Genomic DNA, 20,414 nt, shown 5'->3' with positions numbered 1-20,414 from the left:
AAATATTTTATTTTAAGATCCTAATTTAAAGACACATTTAATAAGTATCAGTATACATATTAATTTTAAAAAAAAAATTAATAATAAAAACAAAAAAAAAAACCAGAGCCAATTTTAGTATGCCCAAAATTATTTAATGTAATAAATTTATTTTAATTAACAACAGATTACAATTAATGAATAATATTTTTTATTTAAAAATAAAAATAATATTTGGAAATATTTTTATTTTAAATTGCTGTATAAGAGAAGTTTGTAATTACTAGAAAGTATTATCTCGTGAATTTCATAGGTTTTATTTTATATTATAATTTTAAAAAAACTCATAACTTACTTCAAAAAAATTAAATTTTTAAATGATATTCCTAATTTTAAACTTCAGTGGTAGTGTCACAGATTTTATTTTGTGGTAGTAGTGGTGACTAATGACAGAAAAAAAGACACTTTTAGAGTTTAACACGGCTTCTTATGAGGTACAGATTTGCAATACCTGTTAGAATACCAGCACTTCTAGACGCCAATAAAAAGATATTTCCCATTATTCTACTTTTCTAGCAACTGTTTTTCCAAAAATTTTGCAGACTATTAAAATATAATATTATGTGAGCATTAAAAAATCAGTGTGACTAGACAAAAATAATTTTATATTTTTGATAAATTAATGGATACACTGATATTCCACAAATTGAACTGGGTAAGTTTTGAGTGCACAACAAGAGCAAAATACTCTATTCTATGACTACATACCTACGATCATATATGACATATTATATTATATAGTATTTGATAAGAGTCATTTCTGATTATTCTGTGGTAGTGACGTAATGTATTTTTTTTTTATAACGACGGTACAAAGATGATTGTTATTGTAGATAATACTATCTAGTATTAACAGCCGTTGATGAAATATTTATTTTTTTGTACGTCTATGGTCTAATCACTAACCACTAAAATGAAAATTTATTATTATTGGCATTCGGCAATTTTTATTCCTATATTTACAATCGACACAGTCCCACATTTCCGACTCCCACTATTCCCTCTTAAGTCCCGTTCGACTCTATAGTTTATATGCTTTAGATGTTCGGTATTATAGTGGTATTATTCAATACTTATATACTTATTCATCACACACTTACACCTCTTAATCATCAATCATTCCTCCTCGCGTAGTATTTGAAACAATTTTTTGTCAGAGCATGAAAAAAATCTCACGACATCCGAAGGTCAACCACATGCGAGAACCAGTGGTGGTCGCTTGTTGCTACTTCAATAATTAATGTTCCTCTATAGATAAATGTATACACTATTATTATGACGTTTCTTTAACTATAATAGTTTAATTATAGACTCATTTTTTAATTATTTGATATTGATTTGTTATACTTGAAATTGTTTGTAGATATATAACCATAACTTTTTGTATTTAAATCTTAAAGTTTAATAACTATAACGGGTATTAAAATATGAGTCTCACGGACACTGTTGGCAAATGTGCCGCAATTGCAACCATTGGAACATTCTTTGCTCCTGTGTAAGTACCTATATAATTTAAATTTAAATAGTATTCAGTATTTTGTAATATTTAAAATTGACAATTATTGGCCTAGATGCATTTTAAAATCATGTTGCTTATACTTTTAAATTTTATCATTACTTTTTGAAAAAAAATTTCTCAAAAATATACAATCTATTACTTTTTGAAATTTTAAACTTTAATTGTTATCTATATAATTTAAATTGCTTTCATTTTAGTGTTTTATTATAATAACACTTCTACTTAATTTTCTATCAACCATATAAATCAATAAAACATTTTAATTCTAACTAGGTTGCTACCTAGTTAGAAAAGTTTCAATATTTTTTATATTTTGGTTCTTTGATATTTAAACAATACATAAATTATGTTACGAGTAGTGGTAAAATACCTGTAATATATAGAACTAGTAAAAAAAAATATCTAAACATAGTTTTTTTAAATATATTTAATACATGGTTAAATAATTGTTTATACTTGAATAAATTTTAAGAATTTGTGTTAGCTACCAATCAAATACATTTACTAAATATTTTCATTTAGTTTGATAGTTTTTCGTTCTTCTTTAAGAGTACACCAAACTAGTATGTGATGTCTTCGTCCTACAAACGTATAATAGAAAATTTATGTTTATTTAATCATAATATATGTAAATTTAAAATTAGTAATCTTTAAAACTAATACTAGACTCTTGACTTGTTAATCAATAAAAGCTTGTTATTATAAGGTTTTAATAGTTAATTAGTCAATAAGCAAAGTATTTGAAATAAATACTATAACAATAGTTTAAGGCAGGGGTCGGCAACCCGCGGGCCGCATGCGGCCTGCACAAAGGTGGTTAATTTTTGTGTTTTACTTTTGTTTAATAACATTTTTCATATAATTTTCAATATTATATAATTCTTTTTCCTTTATAAATAAAATCTTATCTAACCGTTTCATAATAGCAATACAATTATAAGTATTATATCATAATATGTAATTTTTTTTTTTAATGTGGCCCTTGATGAACAATTGAAAAAAAAAATGGCCCGTGTGGTTAAAAAGGTTGCCGACCCCTGGTTTAAGGTATAAAATTAAAGTACCCAATTGGCTTAATGCTTCAATAAAGATAATGATCTCTTGATATTATATGGGTTATTAATAATTTATTTAAATATAACTTTGATTAAAAAACTAAACATATTCTTTATTATTAATTTTATAATGTATACTCAAAGATTACTTGAAATTGTTAACTTTAAAGTAGCACTAGGGTAGTTAAATTTATCCTGCATTATAATTTATAATAGAATTAAGTCATAATCAAAAATATGATTTTAAAATATTTAAATTATATGAATGTGTTAACCTCTAAATATTGTAAAATATGTAACAAAAATTAAAAAATATAAAAAAATATATTGTTGGTGTTATCTTATTTAAAGAATCAAATAATTAGTATGTAAATGATAATAATTGAAAAACAAACTTAAGTGTAAAAATACCCAAAATAATTTTAATTCTTCCATGTAATATAAAAATAATTTAAGCTTTCTTTAACAAACATGAAGATGCTTGTAAACCTATTCTCTGGTTATGATATTTGTTTATTTAGTAGTAATATATTAATATAAAATAAACTCTACACAGTAACAACATATAGATTATAATTGTATTAAATTAAATTTATATTTTTAAAATAATATCTAAGAAGTAAATATTGAATTTAAATTATTTATAAAATGTAAATAATAATGATTTACACTTTGTAGGTGTATTGGTATTAACTAATTTTCAAAATATATTCCAAAGCATATCCATTTGTATAACTTATGACTAATCATAGCTTTGATATAATTATAATAATAATAGTATAAATATTTAAGTATAATTATATTATACTAGATTAATTTAACAATTTTTAATTTTATTTAAATATAATTGTGTTATTTAAAAATATTTATTAACACTTTACTATAAAATATGCAATGGCAAATAAATTAATTTAGAATGTATTTGTATTGCAAATTATTTATTTATTTAAGTTACATAATTATAGTTATGTATTTAAAAAAAATATATTTTTTTAATCCTTTTTTTATCCAATTATTAATATTGAACTTATCTTATTTTTAATAGCTAATCTATTTTAACCTTAATAAAATAAGACAAAAATATATTTATTGATTAGCTAATACATTTTTAACATTCAATTATTTATATTTCACTGTTTCAGTCTTATATGTCGGGATATAATAAAAAATAAAAGCACCAAAAATGTTGATCCTACACCTTTTATTGGAGGTATGGCTATGTAAGTATTATATTGATAATTTTAATTTATTCATTTAACTGTTCATTATAATTTAATTTGTTTAGGTCCATACTTATGATCAAAAATGGAATACTTATGAATGATCCTAATATTATACCAGTTAACATTTTTGGATTTATACTAAACTTGATTTATTTTTTAGTGTTTTATTTTTATACTGCTGATTCGGTAAATAAATTATTGTTATTTTTAAATATTCAATGTTTTTCTAAATATTATAATGTTTTTATATTTGTAGAAGCCATTATTTTCAATGTTAACAAAAGCCATATTGTTCACTGGTGTATTATGGGGATACACAACAGTTGAAGATGAAAAACTAGTTGAATACCGTTTTGGAGTTATTCTCACTGTATTAATGTTAACACTAATTGGATCTCCTTTATTCTCTTTGGTAATTTTTTCTAAGTGCTCCATTTAAGGGTGGATCTAGAATGTCTGTGACTGAAGGATGATCAAATATCAGTATAGATTATCAGAGTTTATTTTAAGATTGGTTGATATCTGGGATTGAAAAGAAGTTTATATTGAAATTAGTTATGTAAATAAACCAAATTAATCATATTATTAATCAAATAATTTATATTATATCACTCATTCTATATATATATTATTTTTTTTGAAAGTGAGAGAGAATTGCTTTCATGCAATTCCCTCCCCTACTTTGAATCTGGGCCCAAACCTCATTAATATTATTCAAGTATATTTCTTCAAAAAGAAACCAGTAAAAGTATTTTTAATTTTTAGGTAAATTGTATAATATTTTTTATTTATTTTCTTAAAATAAAATCTTTCATATTTAATTATTATATATATTTTTTGCACAAATTATAAAATTAAAACTAGATTAAAATATTTGTAATTATTTTATCATGTAAATAACTTTTCAGACTGGTATTTATCAATTCTATTTATTTCATATCACCAGCTTTTATTTTGTCAATTCTATATTCTGACCAATGAGAAAAGAAACTTGTACCTCAACAAAAATATGTCCATTTTTTTCCATACGTATGATAGTATGTGGACTAGTGTATCAACATTAAAGAAAAATAATGTATCTCATGCTTGTTACAAGTTCTTCTCTGTAGGTTAGAGAAGAATACCTATTAAATATTGACTATTAGTTTATTACTTATAAATTATTAATTAGTAATAAATAATAATCAATAAGTATGAATGTTTTCTTATGGTTTATACGTGTTCATTTGTTTTACAGAATGATATCATCAAAAATAAAGATGCATCAATGCTACCTTTTCCAATGATTGCTTCTGGAGCTTTTGTTGGATTCTTGTGGTTAATATATGGGTTGTTAATAGACAACATTTTTATCAAGGTATAATAAATAATGCTATTTTAATATGCATTTATATTAAAGTTCTTTTGTTTTAGGTTCAAAACATAGTAGCTGTTGTATTGTGTTTAATACAATTGGGATTAATATACAAATATCCTAAACTAGATAGCAAGAAACGTGATTAATGAATATAGTTACCAATTTAATGTAGTTTTTATTTATGAATACTGTGATTAACTTTTACATCTTTCAATATTACATTTACATAATATCCTTACATTTCCATTATTTTGAGTGCTAATTTACATAATTAATTAGTTTTATATTAATTAGTAAATTCCAAAATGTGATGTTAAAGTAATAGTTATTAATTTTGTGTCATTTTTTGTTTTAAATAATTATAGTTAATGAATATAATTATACAAATAATCAAAATCATTCCAATAAATTAAATTAATTTAGTTACCTATTTCACTGTATTTCAGTTTAAATTATTAAAATCATAAATACAATTTTAGAAATTAAATATTCTTTGTGAAAAATTTATTTTTTGAAACAAAAACTATTATATATTTTGTACAATAGTTTATTTTAGGTAGATATTTTGATGCTGTTTTTGTATCTTTTTTGAATGAAATACTTAAGTTGATGTAAGTATCTTGGTATTCAATGAGATTTGTTAAAGACCGATTAGTTGACGGTTGTAGGAATGTTTGTAATTTATTTATTACAAGTTACAACTAGATATCTAGTTTACAACTGCAGCTGAAAAATGAAGGAAGTGCCTATTCGTAAAATGTTACTAGAAGTCTTTAGGATCTAGAGTTTTAAGACTACATTTGGTATAACGTAGAAATAGCATTTTTTAAAACTATAAGTGTGCATAACTATGAATCTAGTTTTATTTTACTAAGTACTTATCACTGCGACATTACCTTGTTATTTTTTAATATATCTACTGTTGTGCAAAATTTAAGTAGAAATTTAAAACATTCGCATAATGGCCATAATGTATTACCATTTTATTAATTGCATATTGAAATATAAATCTTAAAATACAAAATTATTATTATTACCTACATTCTTTTTGAACTATTCATTGAATCAAAAATATTTAAAATGTCTAAACATAATTTTCTTTTAGCTATTTGTATTTGAAATACAAAATTGGATAAGATTACATATTATTATTTTAATGACAAATAACAATGTTCATTATTTTGTTATAGTTTAAAATCATTTTTTAAGATTTAAAACTTAACACAATGAAAATTTTCAAAATATATGAATAGGTAGGTATGTAGATTGACAGTAATTTATAGTTACATGTTCATATCATAATTTTGTCTTAGATGTAATTGATCCATGCTCATATGTACCAAATACCCTTAGATAGGTATCCTAATCAAGGGCGCCCATAGGAAAAATCTCAAGGGGGGGAGGCAAAATTTTAATTATGTCTAAAGATGGGAAGGGGTTTATAATTTTACATACTATTATATTTTGGTATCCCGTCATTTCGTCGCGGGCATTTGATCGCACGACAATTGGATGCGTACGACATTTCGTCGCGTGTAATTTCAACGCATGCTACATTTGGTCGCATGTACCTATATTTAAATGTATAATTATATTATATATATAATAATAACATTACATATATTAATGTATATATTTCAAAATATAATATATTATAATATCATAATATTAGATAAATGGATTATCGACGATGTTTTATGGATATGTATATTTAACAATATAATATAATATACAATAATTCTATAGTATCTTTATAATTTAGTGGTAGTGGTGTAGTACCTACTTATCGTTTACCCATCTTTATTTCAGTTACCTATTTATTATTTGGTTTTTACGTGAGTCTTTATCGAATATTCGAATTATTACAGTGTAGGTACCTACTTGCCGTATGAGTCTTAGTCGATTAAGTAGGTATACTAGGTAGGTATAGTGTTATACAGTATACCTACGTCTACTTAGTACTTACCTCGATTCACATTATAATATTATATTCACACATATTATTTATTTTACAAATTATAAAAGCTATGTCTTTAGAATTTATAAAAAGTCAACGGGGGCATGATCTAATTCATGATGGTTTTATTTATAATCGAGAAAGAACTATTGGCGATAAGATTATTTGGAAATGTAACGAATCTAAAAATTGTACTGACCGTGCTCATACAATGCAAGGTAAAATTTTTAATTTCTTAGTATTGGTATTCTAAAAAATTATTTATTATACACCTATTTATTAAATAGATATCGTCATAAAATACAAGAAACATAACCATGTACAAAATAGGGCAAAAATCGAAGTAAAAAAAACTATAAATCTAATGAAGGAAAATGCTATCACGATAATTATAAATATTTCAATATAATATAAAAATTTTTATTTTAAACATAATTTAAAAGTACTAAAAAATTGTTATGTTATTATTTCAATAATTTTGATGTTGGGCTATAATATATTATTATATTATTTTAGTTACCATCCGAAGTGGCTGGTTAAATGCCGAATCCAAAATGTTTAAAAAGAACAATTCAACGGGTTAGGAACATTTTTGAAGCCATTCCTGTAAATCCACAAACATTACATTTTGAAATTCCGGATCAATTCAAATTGACTTTAGAGTTTAGACGGAGATAATTTTTATTATACGACAGTAGTGATAGTGGCATATATTTCGACTGAGAGAAATTAAATTTATTAAAAGATTCTGAACATTGGATTTTTGATGGAACATTTTCATCATGCCCGAACTTATTTTATCAATTTTATACCATTCATTTAGTATTCCATAGTGATATAATACCTTTAGTATACGTTTTATTACCCGATAAAAAGGAAATAACATATAAAAAATTATTTCAAGCATTAAAATCATTGAAGTTTAATTTATGTCCAAAATCTTTTATCGTAGACTTCGAAAAAGCAGTGATGAATGTAATTAAAACCGAATTTCCCAATACGAAGATTCGCGGGTGTTTCTTTCACTTAATTCAAGCGATTTGGAGACAAATACAACACCATGGTCTTGCAAAACAATACAGTGACGATGTACAATTTTTATTAGAAGTACGAAAATTAGCTGCACTTGCATTTGTACTTGCCGATACAATTATTGAAGCATTTGAATCGTTATTAGAAAGTACATATTATATTGAAAATGAAGAAATGTTATCACCACTAATAACATATTTTGAAGAAACGTGGATTGGTCTTTTGGATAGGAGAGGAAATCGTCGACCCTCATTATTTTCCATTTGAAATCTGGAGTTGTTATAATAGGTTACAAGAAAGTTTACCCTGGACTAACAATAAGATAAAGGGTATAATGGATTTTCAGCAATGATAAGCCATACGTGACCAATTATTTAGAAATTTATCGAGTCATTAAAAAAAGAAGAAAGTTTAAATAAAATGATAATAGAACAAATAATTGCTGGGCATGTACCATGTAAAAAAAAAAAAAATATAATGATTCATCTAATAAATTAATACAAATATGTATATATTTAAATAATAACTCAATATGTGAGGTTTTGAAAGGTATTTCTCATAATTTAAATTTTTATAAATAATAATATTTTACTGCTTTATTTTATTTATTTTTTTTTTTTGTGCTGATTAAAATACTTTATTTTTGTGTTTTTTTTTTTTAAATATTTTATTTAGATTATTATTATTATTTTGATTGAACTTAATTTTACATTTTATAAATAAATATATATTATAATTATAAAATTAATTTACTGATCTATAAAATTATTATTATTTAGAATACATCTAAGTATATACGATGAAATGGCACGCGACCAAATGTAGCATGCGTCGAAATTACACGTCCAATTGTCATGCGACCAAATTATTGCGATGAATTGACGTAAGACAATATTACTGTGACGAAATTATGTATAACGTTATATTTTATATAATATTAAACTGGAAAATTATGAAATAATAATTATTTATCCAATTAACCATATAAGTTATTTATTGAATTTTCATTTGATTAATAACATATATTTATTAAAATATTAATTTACAAATAAAAATTGTAAATTTTTTTTTTTAACACCAATTATATTTATTACTTACTTATTCTAAGTATTCATTCGTTTTATCATCAATTGTTTCCCTATATACGCTTATCATGCATAATCCATCAAGTTTATCTTCAGTATCTCCACTCGTTGTAGATCTTGTGTAAACAATTTTTCAACATTTTCTAGATGGGGAACATATCCGTCCCTTGCCTCCCCCATATGAGCGCCATTGTACCTAATATAAGCTACGTAGTTAGGTAAGTATTTAAGTATATTTATAATTTTCATTCGAAGTGGTATAAAAATAACATGTTATAAATAATTAATACCGAAAAATCATTCAATAATTATTTAGAATTTATTTTAAATACACTTAAATTTTTTCTTATTTTGTACCTATGTTTAAAATTTTAGATTCTGAGGGGAGCAATGAATTTATTGATTTTACAATGAGTGAGTATAATGTATGTGTTTTTTGTGTATGTAACTATTTACTATAAGTTATCAATAAAATAATTCGATTTTAAACTTTAAGAGTGATTTTGAATGTCAAATCGCATATAATTTGTACTTTAAAGAATTCAATATTAAAAACATAATTAATTTTATAAATGTTTGTAGTTTATACATAAATAAAATTATGTATTTTAACAATGAATAACGATGTTAATATTTTATTATGATTCAAAAACATTAGCCGTAAAGGAATTTATTATTATTATCATTTTAAACTTTTTGAGTCATAGGTATATAGACATAAAAAATAAAAATAAATTTTCTATAAATATCGATAATGATATTTATATTTGACGCTTTCTTATCACATTAAATCTGTTATCAGTTATATTCCATAATCTGTATTGTCTATATTTGTTGTTATAAGCTTATTACTTACTCATGTAAAATTATAAGAGACTTATACAATTCGATTTCAATGATTATATTTTAAAAAATGAACTGAAAACTGAATGTAATGTTCTTCAGAATAGATTGTTTCTTCAAAAACACTTGGAATCTTGCGCCAGCGTTGGATTTTAAAATGTTGACCACGAAATGAATCGTTATGGACGAACAACAATCAGTGTCCGAAAGTGTGGAGACGAGTTCTATATGTGAAGAAGAGCGGGCAAGGAAATTATTCCAAGCCTGTGATGGCGATGGCGATGGTTACATCGATAGGTGAAAACAATATAATAATACTATAATTATGATTTTTACTGTATCTATTTATTTTTTTCATCTCAATGGTCGATCTTACTTTCCACTATGCTCCATAGAAGAATCATAGAAATAATAAAAATAATAGAATGCCTCAACATTATCAAACTGCTAATTATTATGATTTAATGTATCAGTTTTATTAATCCTAAATGTTAATACAACATTTCCTTATGCTCATTTAGCCTTGTTAGTATTGCAGAACATGCAAGACATATTTTATTTAATGATTAATTAGTAATCATTAGTTTTAACATTATTAGTTCTTTTTAAAAAATTATCTTGTAATCTCTAAATGGTTATTAAAAATTATGTTGACCTGAACATATATTTTATTTTCCTTTCCTCCTCCCCCTTTTAAAAATAACCATATTTTATTTAAATTATGGTTTATTTTTTTTATTTGTAGTCGAGATCTGTTGACAATTTGTCGTCAGTTAAATTTAGAAGATAGTGTTGATGAATTGATGAAAGAATTGGGTGCTGATAAATCTGGCCGTATATCATTTGATGAGTTTGTTAGACGTCGTTTGGAATTACGAACAGAAATCAATGCACTTCGTGTCCACATCTATGATCCATTGCCTGAATACTTGCCTACCAGTAGTGATAATAGTTTAGGTAAGATTTGTAAATATTTGATTTGAGTTTTTTTATTTTTTATTAAACTATCTTAGGAGCATTATCTGGTGGTAAACATGAAAGCTGGGAATTTGATAGTGGTGCTAGAGACCTAAGTCCTGAACCAAACTCTGTTCGTATGCAAAATCTGCTTCAAACAGGAGGATCAGCTAATTCTGGAAATTTATTACATCTTGCTAATAAAGTAAGGAACACAAATAGTAACTGAATTTAATATATTCTTAAATTGTACTTATCTTATATAGTCATAAGTATATTAAAACTAATTTATTAAACTAAAACTATCTATACATTTTAGTTGCATTTGGCTGCATTAAAGTCATTGAAAACTGAAATATCAGATTTAACTAAACAATTGCAATTGGCTAATGAAAAAAATGAAATTCTTGAAACATCTATAAATCAAATCAAAGTAAAACTTAAACTTTAAAAAATATTTTTAAATATTATTATATTTAATAATAATTTAATTATTGTGCAGGTTACAACAGAAATTGATATAAAACAGAAATATGAAGAAAGAATAACTGAATTACATTCAGTTATTGCTGAACTAGCCCGTAAGTTACAAGTTCAAAGATCTCAAGTTATTACTGAAGAAATAGAAGAAAGTCAATCAGGTAATTTTGCCTTTACAATTTAGATCTATGTAATTTACTTTTATTGATGTCTATTTTTTAGAAATTGATGCTCAAAGTATTGAAACATCCTCATTTATTCAAGAATCCATTGTTTTATCTAAAGAGGTATGTTTAAAAAATATTTTGATTCAAAGAAGAATATATTATAATTACATTTGTTTTTAAGATTAATCATAGTAAAATAAAAAATATAATATACTATGAATCATCAATCTCTTTTGATTGTATATAATCAACATTAAGTTATTTAATTATGTAATTTAAGTAAACAATTTAAAAATATTTGACTAATAAACTTTTTATTTTGTGATTTAAAATATATTTTGGTATACAGTCAACTTCCAATATAACAAAGCTCAGTATAACAAAAATCTTGTTCTCTTGAAATTATTTCGATGTAAAATCAACATTGATGTAACAAGCTCTCAATATTTCACTTTTTCTCGTTCCCTTTAAATATAACAATATTACAAGTTGATTATATTTAACAAAAAATATTGGACAAATCTTTGAGGTGTATTTTTAGGAATTGACTTAATGCATTATAAATATTTATAAATTAATTATGACTTATACACATATAAGAATGATATACTCATATACCACCTGGTCTTCATCTTATTATTGTTAGCAATTTTATGCTTATCAGAACCAGTTTTGGTCGGTAGCTTTAATATTATTAGAGTAAATTGACCTATTATATTATCTACTATACGAGAACATTAAATTGATGTATATAAATTATTTTATAATGTATCAATTTTTAAGAGTATAAAATATAATAATTATTCATCTAAAAAAAAAAAATGTTGTTAATTTATATTAAGTTTTTCTTTTTTTAGGGTGACTGTGCAGCTTCATTTGATAACCAAGAAACCAAAAATCATACAATATATACTGATGTACATACTAAATTGGCTTTAAAAGAAGAAGAATTAAAAAAAACAAGACATAATTTGGAACAAGTAACTGATGAAAAAGAAGAATTAATATTAAATGTAAAGTTTGGTATTTATGACATTTTTAATTTCTTCAATTAGAATTCTATAGAATACTGATACATAAAAATGTATTAAATGTATAAACATAATTACACTGATTTATGGATAATAATTAAAATATCAGTTATAAAAATGAAAGAAAACAACATTTTGCGAGTTTTCTAATCAGTAAAAATTCTTTATTGTTTATATATTTTACTTTAAATAATTTTAAAAATATTTACTACTAGGTTTCCAGATTTTTATTATATCCTAATAACTTATGGATAGTGTTTAAAACAAAATTATATTTTAATCATACAAGTTAAAAAGTTATGATTTTTGTACTATATTAATATTGTTTTGATATATATCATTGTATCTTATGAAATAAGGTAAATAACCTTACTTTATAAAATATAAATAAATTATTTTTTATTATTTAAAAATACTAGTAATCAAGATCATTAAAGACTTAATATTTAAAATTTTAGCTACAGGATACAGAAAGCAGTTTTTCATCTGGTCCTATGTCTCCATCTCGTTTGTTAATGGAGACATCTAAATTAGCTGAAAAAGTAAAACTGCAAAAACTTATTGAAGACAGTGCAGAAGTTAACCTTGAAGGCACTAGTGTATGACTATTATTTTTTTATCTTTGAATTAATTAATTTAACTATTTCATCAACAATTTTCTTGAAATTTTAGATTTGTCAAAAAGCCATAGCTGAACGTCTTGCATCAGCTGCAATTTCTGATTGTAATTTATTAGAATCTGAAGACAAAGAAGTGTTAATGCGCCAAGTTGAACAATTGCAAACGCGTTTAGATCATGTACGTTCACAAATGGCAGTACTTGAGCTTATGTTTGAACAATCAGCTGCTCAAACTGATAAGTATGATTTTTACTTTAAATTGTAATGTTTTATAATACTGATGTATTAATAGAATATGTTTATTTTTTTTTTTTTTATACATTAAAGATTATATCTAATACTTGGAAAATATGAATCAAACATGATTGCACTAAAACTAGAGGTAGAAACGAGTGAAGAAATAATGAACTGTTATTCATCTTTATTGTCCATTTATGATGGTTCAGCAAACGAAGAAGAGAAAATGTAATTGCTATTTTTAAACATTTTATACACTTTATAAAATTATTAATTTATTTTAATTGTACAGGATGAAAGATGAAATCATAGAATTGTTACATAATTTAGATGAAGAAAAGAAAAAAATTGGATCAACAGTAGTTGCTTTAGAGTCGTATCATTGTGAAGAAGAATCTGTCAAACCAAGAAGTCATAATCAAGTAACTCGTATTGATTTAGAAATGGCAGTTCTTGTACAGGAACTGATGGGAATACGAGAAGAAAAAAGTGAACTTCAAGAACGTTATGTTGCATTGCAAAAACATAACTGTGAGTTAGAAAAACGTTTGGCCGAGTGTGAAGAACGATCTAGAATAGATTTAGATACAATACAAGCATTAGAGCAACAGTTGTCATCTGAAGATTTTGATAGTAATGCTAGTGTAAATGTTAAGCTACAGAAACAGCTAAAAGATGTTACAACAGCACATCAACTTGCAATGAGAAATTCTGACACTAGACATAAGCAAAATATTGCATTGATTGAAAAACTTCGCAATGAGAACACGTAAGATTATATTGTTTTTATTATTGACTATAATTATTTATTTGTTCTTAAACTACAGAACACTGGAACGTAATTTGGAAAGGGCTAAACGTAAATCTCAATCACGTTTAAAGAAATTGGAGTCTGAAATTGAAATTATGGTCAGCACACACACTCTTCAGGTAATATTCTCTTATATTTAATAAATATATGTGTTTAATACTACAATTACATTGGTTTTAGGTAAATATTTTAAAAGAAAGAATTGCTGTACTGGAATCAACAATCATGAATAATGAAATCAGTAAAAGAAACGAAACTACTTTATGAACTTTAACAAAGTTGATTAGTCATAAATCATAAGATTTGTGATTTTTTTTTTTTTTATAAATTAATCCTTAGCTTGAAACATAATGAGCATTGCTAGGCTTTATTCCAGTTCCTTTGAATATATATGACTTAAGTACAATATACGAGCAAATAATATTAGGTTATAAAATAACTTAAATTCTCTGGTTTAATGGTATGACTATATTATTATGAATAATCCTAGACATTTTATATAACTAAATTATTATATTAAATATTTATGTAGCTGCTACATAATAATAATAATAATTATTATTAATGTACTTATTGTATTTTTACAACATACTATTAACAAATAAAATTATATAATACATACCGGGTGTGGTGCAAAATGTCGACAATAAAATATTGAAAAGTATGAAATATTGACCGTGTTGTAATTTCTATAAATCAAATTGTAGATTTTGAATTTTATTTTCTGATAGCAAAAAATGTTTTTTTATTTAAATAATTTTATAACATATATTAATAATAATAACTTTGATTGTACCATCATTTAAAAAGGAAAAATGATACAATACATTTTAATAGATCAATATTTGGTTTGATTTGTCAATATTTCATACTTTTCAATATTTTCACAATCGGCATTTTTGCTGTGTGCTTTTCGACTGGCTTCCATACATATCTAGTGCAATTTATCATGATAGTACGACTATCAAACTTATTTGATACTCAAGTTTTTTATGTGTTTTTTAAACATAGTTTATAAGTTTAAAGTAGGCAAAATGCTTTATTTTATAATACACATTTTTATACTTTTTTTTATATGAAATATAAAATTGTGAAAAAATAATACATGAGAGTGTAGTTTTTACTTATTTTTATACCATAAATGTTTTAAAATACTTTATACATTAATAGGATTAAAGTTAAGATGAAATTTTTAATCAGTATCCATTTTTTCTGCTTTGGCTAATTCATATGCTCTTATTTGTTTTTCCAAATGAGCACATGCTAATTCTATTTCATAATTTTTGCTCACTAATCCTACCCAATTGGCTTCTAAATCTCGTAATTTTTCTCCTACTTGCATCTGCACATTTTTTCGTTGGAAATTTACTTCTTGAATTTGTTTTCTAAAAACATTAATTTATTAGTAAATCAAGAAACATATAACTACAGTTCATAAAATTTATATTTACTTTAATTTAGTCACTTGTGTTTGCGCAGCAGCGACACATTTTACTAGAACTTCCAAATAAGATTTCCAGGCTTCTGTGCCATAATCCATCATCAGTTCTAAGTTTGTAATTCTGCAAGACAAAATAAATTTTCATATATTTTATCCAAATTTAGTTTTAAGAGGAGAAGATCAAAGACAGATCTCATATTTATAGTAAAGCAAATACTAAGTAAACATAATAATTAATAACTAGTGTAATAAGAATATCTACAATAATGTTCATGGATACCAAGCAGGATTATGACAATATAATCAGAAAAATTATGGAAAATCTTGACAAATTTAAGATTTTTATTTTTAACTTGATAGAACTGTACAATAGTAACACAAAATATGTGGTTTGGATACAGGGAGAGGCAATTGATTAGGTAGGAAGTTAATAAGAATTCCATAATGACAAACAAATTAAATGAAAATCATACACTCCCAAGTATTACACTAATAGAAGTAATACTAACTACGATTTCAAACAATAAGATTAGCTGTATTAACATATACAAGTATATATGAGGTTGTTAATAAACCAAGAAAATTCTTAGGCTAGTTCTGTCTAATAATAGATCAAATATGTTTTAAGTAGTGCTGGCCCTAAGAGGGCAACTGGTACAACCGCACTGGACTCCGAGCTTGTGGAGGGCCTCCACAAATTATATAATACGAATATCACTTTAAACTAAATTAACATAATATCATTGTTCTAGTACGCAAAATATGTAATAGCTACACAGTTACACTCATGCATTTATAAAATTGTTTATCGTCGATGACAGTACAAAATTATACAGAAATAAAGTAAGTTCCTAAGAAAAAATAAATAAATATTTATAAATAATTAATAAATTAATACATATGGGGCTCCGCAAAATTCTGCACTGGGCCACAAAAATTATCAGGCTGGCACTGTGTTTTGAGAACGATGAAAAGAAAAATAATTTATTGATCCATCTATAATACCGAGACTAATTTGTGGAAGAAAAGAACAGCTGATTAACTAAAACAATCATATGGAAAAAGAGAGTAAAATACAATTTATGAAAGGTATAAGAATGGAATGGACGAACAACATCTGAAGAGCTAAGAATACTATAAACATAGCACATGAGCAACATTAATATTAAAAAAATTAACTATGCTTAGGAGATATGGCAGATATGAGACTCAAATGATATGGAGATCTACATTGTGTATAAAAACTAGGGAAAGTGGAAGAAATTGGTATTAATACCAAAAAACCTAAACAGTCTATAACCTAAAAAATAATATATACCTTGTAGCTTGATGTTCAAGTTGGGCCATTGAGTTTTCTAAACATTCATTCCAAGCAGACATATCCGTAAGTTTTCCCGCTGGCGGTGGAGGTAGCTCATAACGTTTCATACTCATTGTTTCCATAGGCAAACGCTGCTGAAGTCTATCAAATTCTGTGCGCATCATTTCTGTCTGTTGAATATTAATTATTAGAATATTTTATTATTTTAATGTAAACATGATGTTAATAATCTTCAAAATGTTTTACTTTATAATGGTGATACTACTGTTTTAATTAAGTTTACTAATTGTGAAGGAACAGATAATCGATCTTAAAATAAGAAAATAATTACTTCAAACGCTGATACATTGAGTGACGGTAAATGTTCAAGATAATTTTTTGACGGCCTATAACGACGTTTTTCATCTTCGACCATACTGATTGCCTATTAATCGATTAAATTGAATAATTAGTGTTTATTATTAATATAACATGAATATATCAATACTACTTACCGCTTCACGGATGCCAGGCTCATCGTACCCTTGATCAATATACGGAAGAGCATCGACAATAACTTCGCCAGCCATTGTTAATGTCCCTGTATCGACTGTATTACTTTATTTTTTCACAAAGACAATAACCAAGAAATTCAGAAATTGAGTCTTAAATTTAAAACTTAAAAGCTACCGGTTATCAGTTTATTACTATGAAACTTGGTAATGTAATGATATTTAGTTAATTTAAAAATTCTAACTGTTAGCAAATAGAAATTACTTGTAAATAAAATACTGGTGATAAGCTGCACCTGGCGCAAACGCCGCAAACCGTCTTTCTTTTATCTGCCATTTGCATCATAATAATTGTTTAGTCTCCGCCTCCATATTATAATATAATAATAATATTATCGTGATATTCATAATTATCGGTTTTTCAGTAACCGTCGAAGAACCGTAACGATTTACGATCCTATGTAATATGATATACACACTATATATCATTATTTGCTATTATTGTGGAGGTTAATCATGATTCATGAATGATTTAGTATTGGTTATTTTACCACGAGTTACGAATAAAAATAATATTATGGTGTTCGTCATATTAAGCTGAAATTCAATCTTACGAACATTTACAAACTATATTATAGTTAAAAATGTAAACGCAAATCTCAAGACATCCAATTGCACACGCTTCTACAACCTGAGAACAAAAACTAAAAATCTGCGTCTAAAACCACGACTATTTCAAGATGTTCTCCTATCACAATCTGACAATCAAGCGAAGACGAAGACCAAATTTAATTTAATTTACCACTAAAAATTAATATTAACTAAAATGTTTCAATTTTAAACTTTGAGGGTGAGTTTAATACAGTGATACCATATTGGAACTAGATATACTTTAAATAAGTCAAAATTGAAAATTCTCAGTATTTTTCAAAAGAAAAAATCCAGGAAAAATAAATTCATCATTCTTACACAAATCCAGTTTTTGATAAATCAATTTTGTTTATTTGGTTTAACTCGAAAAAAAAATAACCACGCGTAGATACTTAAAGTAATTCACCAGATGTTAAAATTATCATTTTTATTTTAATAAAATAAATATTTTAACTCTTTTTGAAGCATCTAATATCTATTGTCGAGAATGTACCTCACATACCATTTTTCACTAAAAAATACTACAAGTTTGAACATTTTTGTTATTTTGGAAAATGTAATAAAAAATAAAATAATAAAATACATAAAAAAATTGTGCCCATATAGTTTTAGTAGGTTATTTAATATAGATATAAAAATAACTTATTTTTATTTTTATTTTTTTGAATTATCTTCAATATAATTTTATTGTCATTAGAGAAAGAAAAATTAAAAATTTGAAATGTCTAATGGCTCAAAAAGAATCATCGTGTGGTTTTCAAAACCATACGAGTAAGAAACGTAAATATAGACGTAAAAGTTTGTAGAGAATTTAATTCAATACTATTTAGGGTGTTTTTCTGTCGAAATACAACAAAATATAAAAAAATATATTCTAGGAGAAATAATTATAAAAGGAATGGGATTATCTGGTGTCACAAAAAAAATAACACGTAAAAAGTAGAAAATTATTAAAATCGCCAAACTCATAATCTCATAGTAAAATATAATTAAATGTCGTCTATCTCCAACTATTGATTATAGAAAAGTCTATTCTAAAATCAATATTTATAACTTACACCTATAATATAAAACGGGAATATAAAACATCGTGAAAAGAAAATACTAAAGAGATCTGAAAAAACAATAAGGACTTGACGAAACAACGAGAAAGACGGAGAAAATTCGAGAACGTTCTATAACGGTAGCGGCTATTATGGTACAATGGTACATGTTTAATTTTAGAAAATGGTTAGCAATAACTATTTAATACTGATAGGTATAATTCACAAACTTACAAGAGTACAACTTACACCCATAAGTACCTACCTAATATAGTTTATTTAAGTTTAAAAATTGTCATTGACTCTGGAATACAGAGTAAATGTACCTATATATATTGTATTAGGCATTTTCAATTTTCTGTATCAGAATATTGATAAAAAAACTTTCTCAGTCATCAAGCTTAAAAATATAAGTAAGTTTTACCTATTTACATATATCTAGTAATTAAAAAATATTGAAAATAATTAGGTACCTATACCTACCTATCTAAAAATTTTCTATAGATATTTAAATTTTGTTGAAAATAAAGATAGAAATGTTAATAAAATCAGATATTTGAATAAAAAAATAGTTTTTTTTTTTGCAATCAAAAAAAAATATTAGCTGTTGAAAATTGGAAAATTTCACTATTATCTACTAAAATTATTATTTTATACATATAAAATATATGGCGAATATGTCGTTAACATATAGTTGACGTCCTGTATTATTATAATTGAGACCATTTGATGAGAAATGAATAACAAAATATAAATGAAACACTGTAAAAACAATTTCAGTTAAATTATAATTGACTACTTATTGATTTACTGAAAAATAAATCATAATATTTATTTCAGGGCTTGCAAACGTTATAATAACATTATATTTGACAAAAAAACGATTGAAATTTGTAAACGTAATTATAACGGAAAAAGATAAAAATAAGTAGGTTATTAAATAACACAAAACAAAACATAATGATTAACAAAATATATGATATATCATCAAACAAAACATAATGCAAAACGTTATATATAATATATAGTATATCATAAAAAGAAATAATTAATT

The 20,414-nt window shown here is 24.7% G+C and overlaps 4 protein-coding genes across 5 annotated transcripts; 3 read left to right on the top strand and 1 right to left on the bottom strand.

The window, feature by feature from the left end:
* Positions 1-1,006: 1,006 nt before the first annotated feature.
* Positions 1,007-5,431, top strand: LOC112591025 (sugar transporter SWEET1-like). Of its 2 annotated transcripts, XM_025334658.1 has the most exons (7): positions 1,007-1,299; positions 1,403-1,534; positions 3,756-3,833; positions 3,899-4,022; positions 4,093-4,248; positions 5,074-5,193; positions 5,250-5,431. In XM_025334658.1, exons 2-7 carry the CDS (start codon positions 1,467-1,469, stop codon positions 5,337-5,339), a joined length of 636 nt encoding a protein of 211 aa, XP_025190443.1. In that variant the 5' UTR covers positions 1,007-1,299; positions 1,403-1,466; the 3' UTR covers positions 5,340-5,431. The 2 variants fall into 2 exon arrangements, with proteins under 2 accessions (XP_025190443.1, XP_025190433.1); XM_025334648.1 differs by lacking the exon at positions 1,007-1,299 and having other exon boundaries at positions 1,306-1,534.
* A 1,900-nt stretch (positions 5,432-7,331) lies between these two features.
* LOC112599382 lies at positions 7,332-8,557 on the top strand. The gene is made up of 2 exons (XM_025346269.1): positions 7,332-7,368; positions 8,103-8,557. Exons 1-2 carry the CDS (start codon positions 7,362-7,364, stop codon positions 8,447-8,449), a joined length of 354 nt encoding a protein of 117 aa, XP_025202054.1. The 5' UTR covers positions 7,332-7,361; the 3' UTR covers positions 8,450-8,557.
* A 1,542-nt stretch (positions 8,558-10,099) lies between these two features.
* Positions 10,100-14,899, top strand: LOC112594369 (colorectal mutant cancer protein). Its single transcript, XM_025339128.1, has 13 exons — positions 10,100-10,407; positions 10,856-11,067; positions 11,124-11,272; positions 11,387-11,500; positions 11,570-11,708; positions 11,770-11,834; positions 12,572-12,727; positions 13,204-13,344; positions 13,418-13,605; positions 13,693-13,830; positions 13,895-14,371; positions 14,430-14,532; positions 14,594-14,899. Exons 1-13 carry the CDS (start codon positions 10,292-10,294, stop codon positions 14,678-14,680), a joined length of 2,085 nt encoding a protein of 694 aa, XP_025194913.1. The 5' UTR covers positions 10,100-10,291; the 3' UTR covers positions 14,681-14,899.
* Positions 14,900-15,535: 636 nt separating this feature from the next.
* LOC112594360 (pre-mRNA-splicing factor SPF27) lies at positions 15,536-17,969 on the bottom strand. The gene is made up of 5 exons (XM_025339117.1): positions 17,670-17,969; positions 17,507-17,599; positions 17,173-17,345; positions 15,865-15,975; positions 15,536-15,798 (listed from the first exon to the last, which is right to left on the bottom strand). The coding sequence occupies exons 1-5, from the start codon at positions 17,742-17,744 to the stop codon at positions 15,606-15,608; spliced, it is 645 nt and encodes a 214-aa protein (XP_025194902.1). The 5' UTR covers positions 17,745-17,969; the 3' UTR covers positions 15,536-15,605.
* Between the last annotated feature and the right edge of the window lie 2,445 nt (positions 17,970-20,414).

The sequence above is a fragment of the Melanaphis sacchari genome, unplaced genomic scaffold, assembly GCF_002803265.2.
Source record: "Melanaphis sacchari strain LSU unplaced genomic scaffold, SCAv2.0 Contig0_pilon_pilon, whole genome shotgun sequence".
Lineage (NCBI taxonomy): Eukaryota > Metazoa > Arthropoda > Insecta > Hemiptera > Aphididae > Melanaphis > Melanaphis sacchari.
The sequence above is the reverse complement of the archived record's forward strand: the minus strand, read 5'-3'. Positions and strand labels throughout refer to the sequence as shown.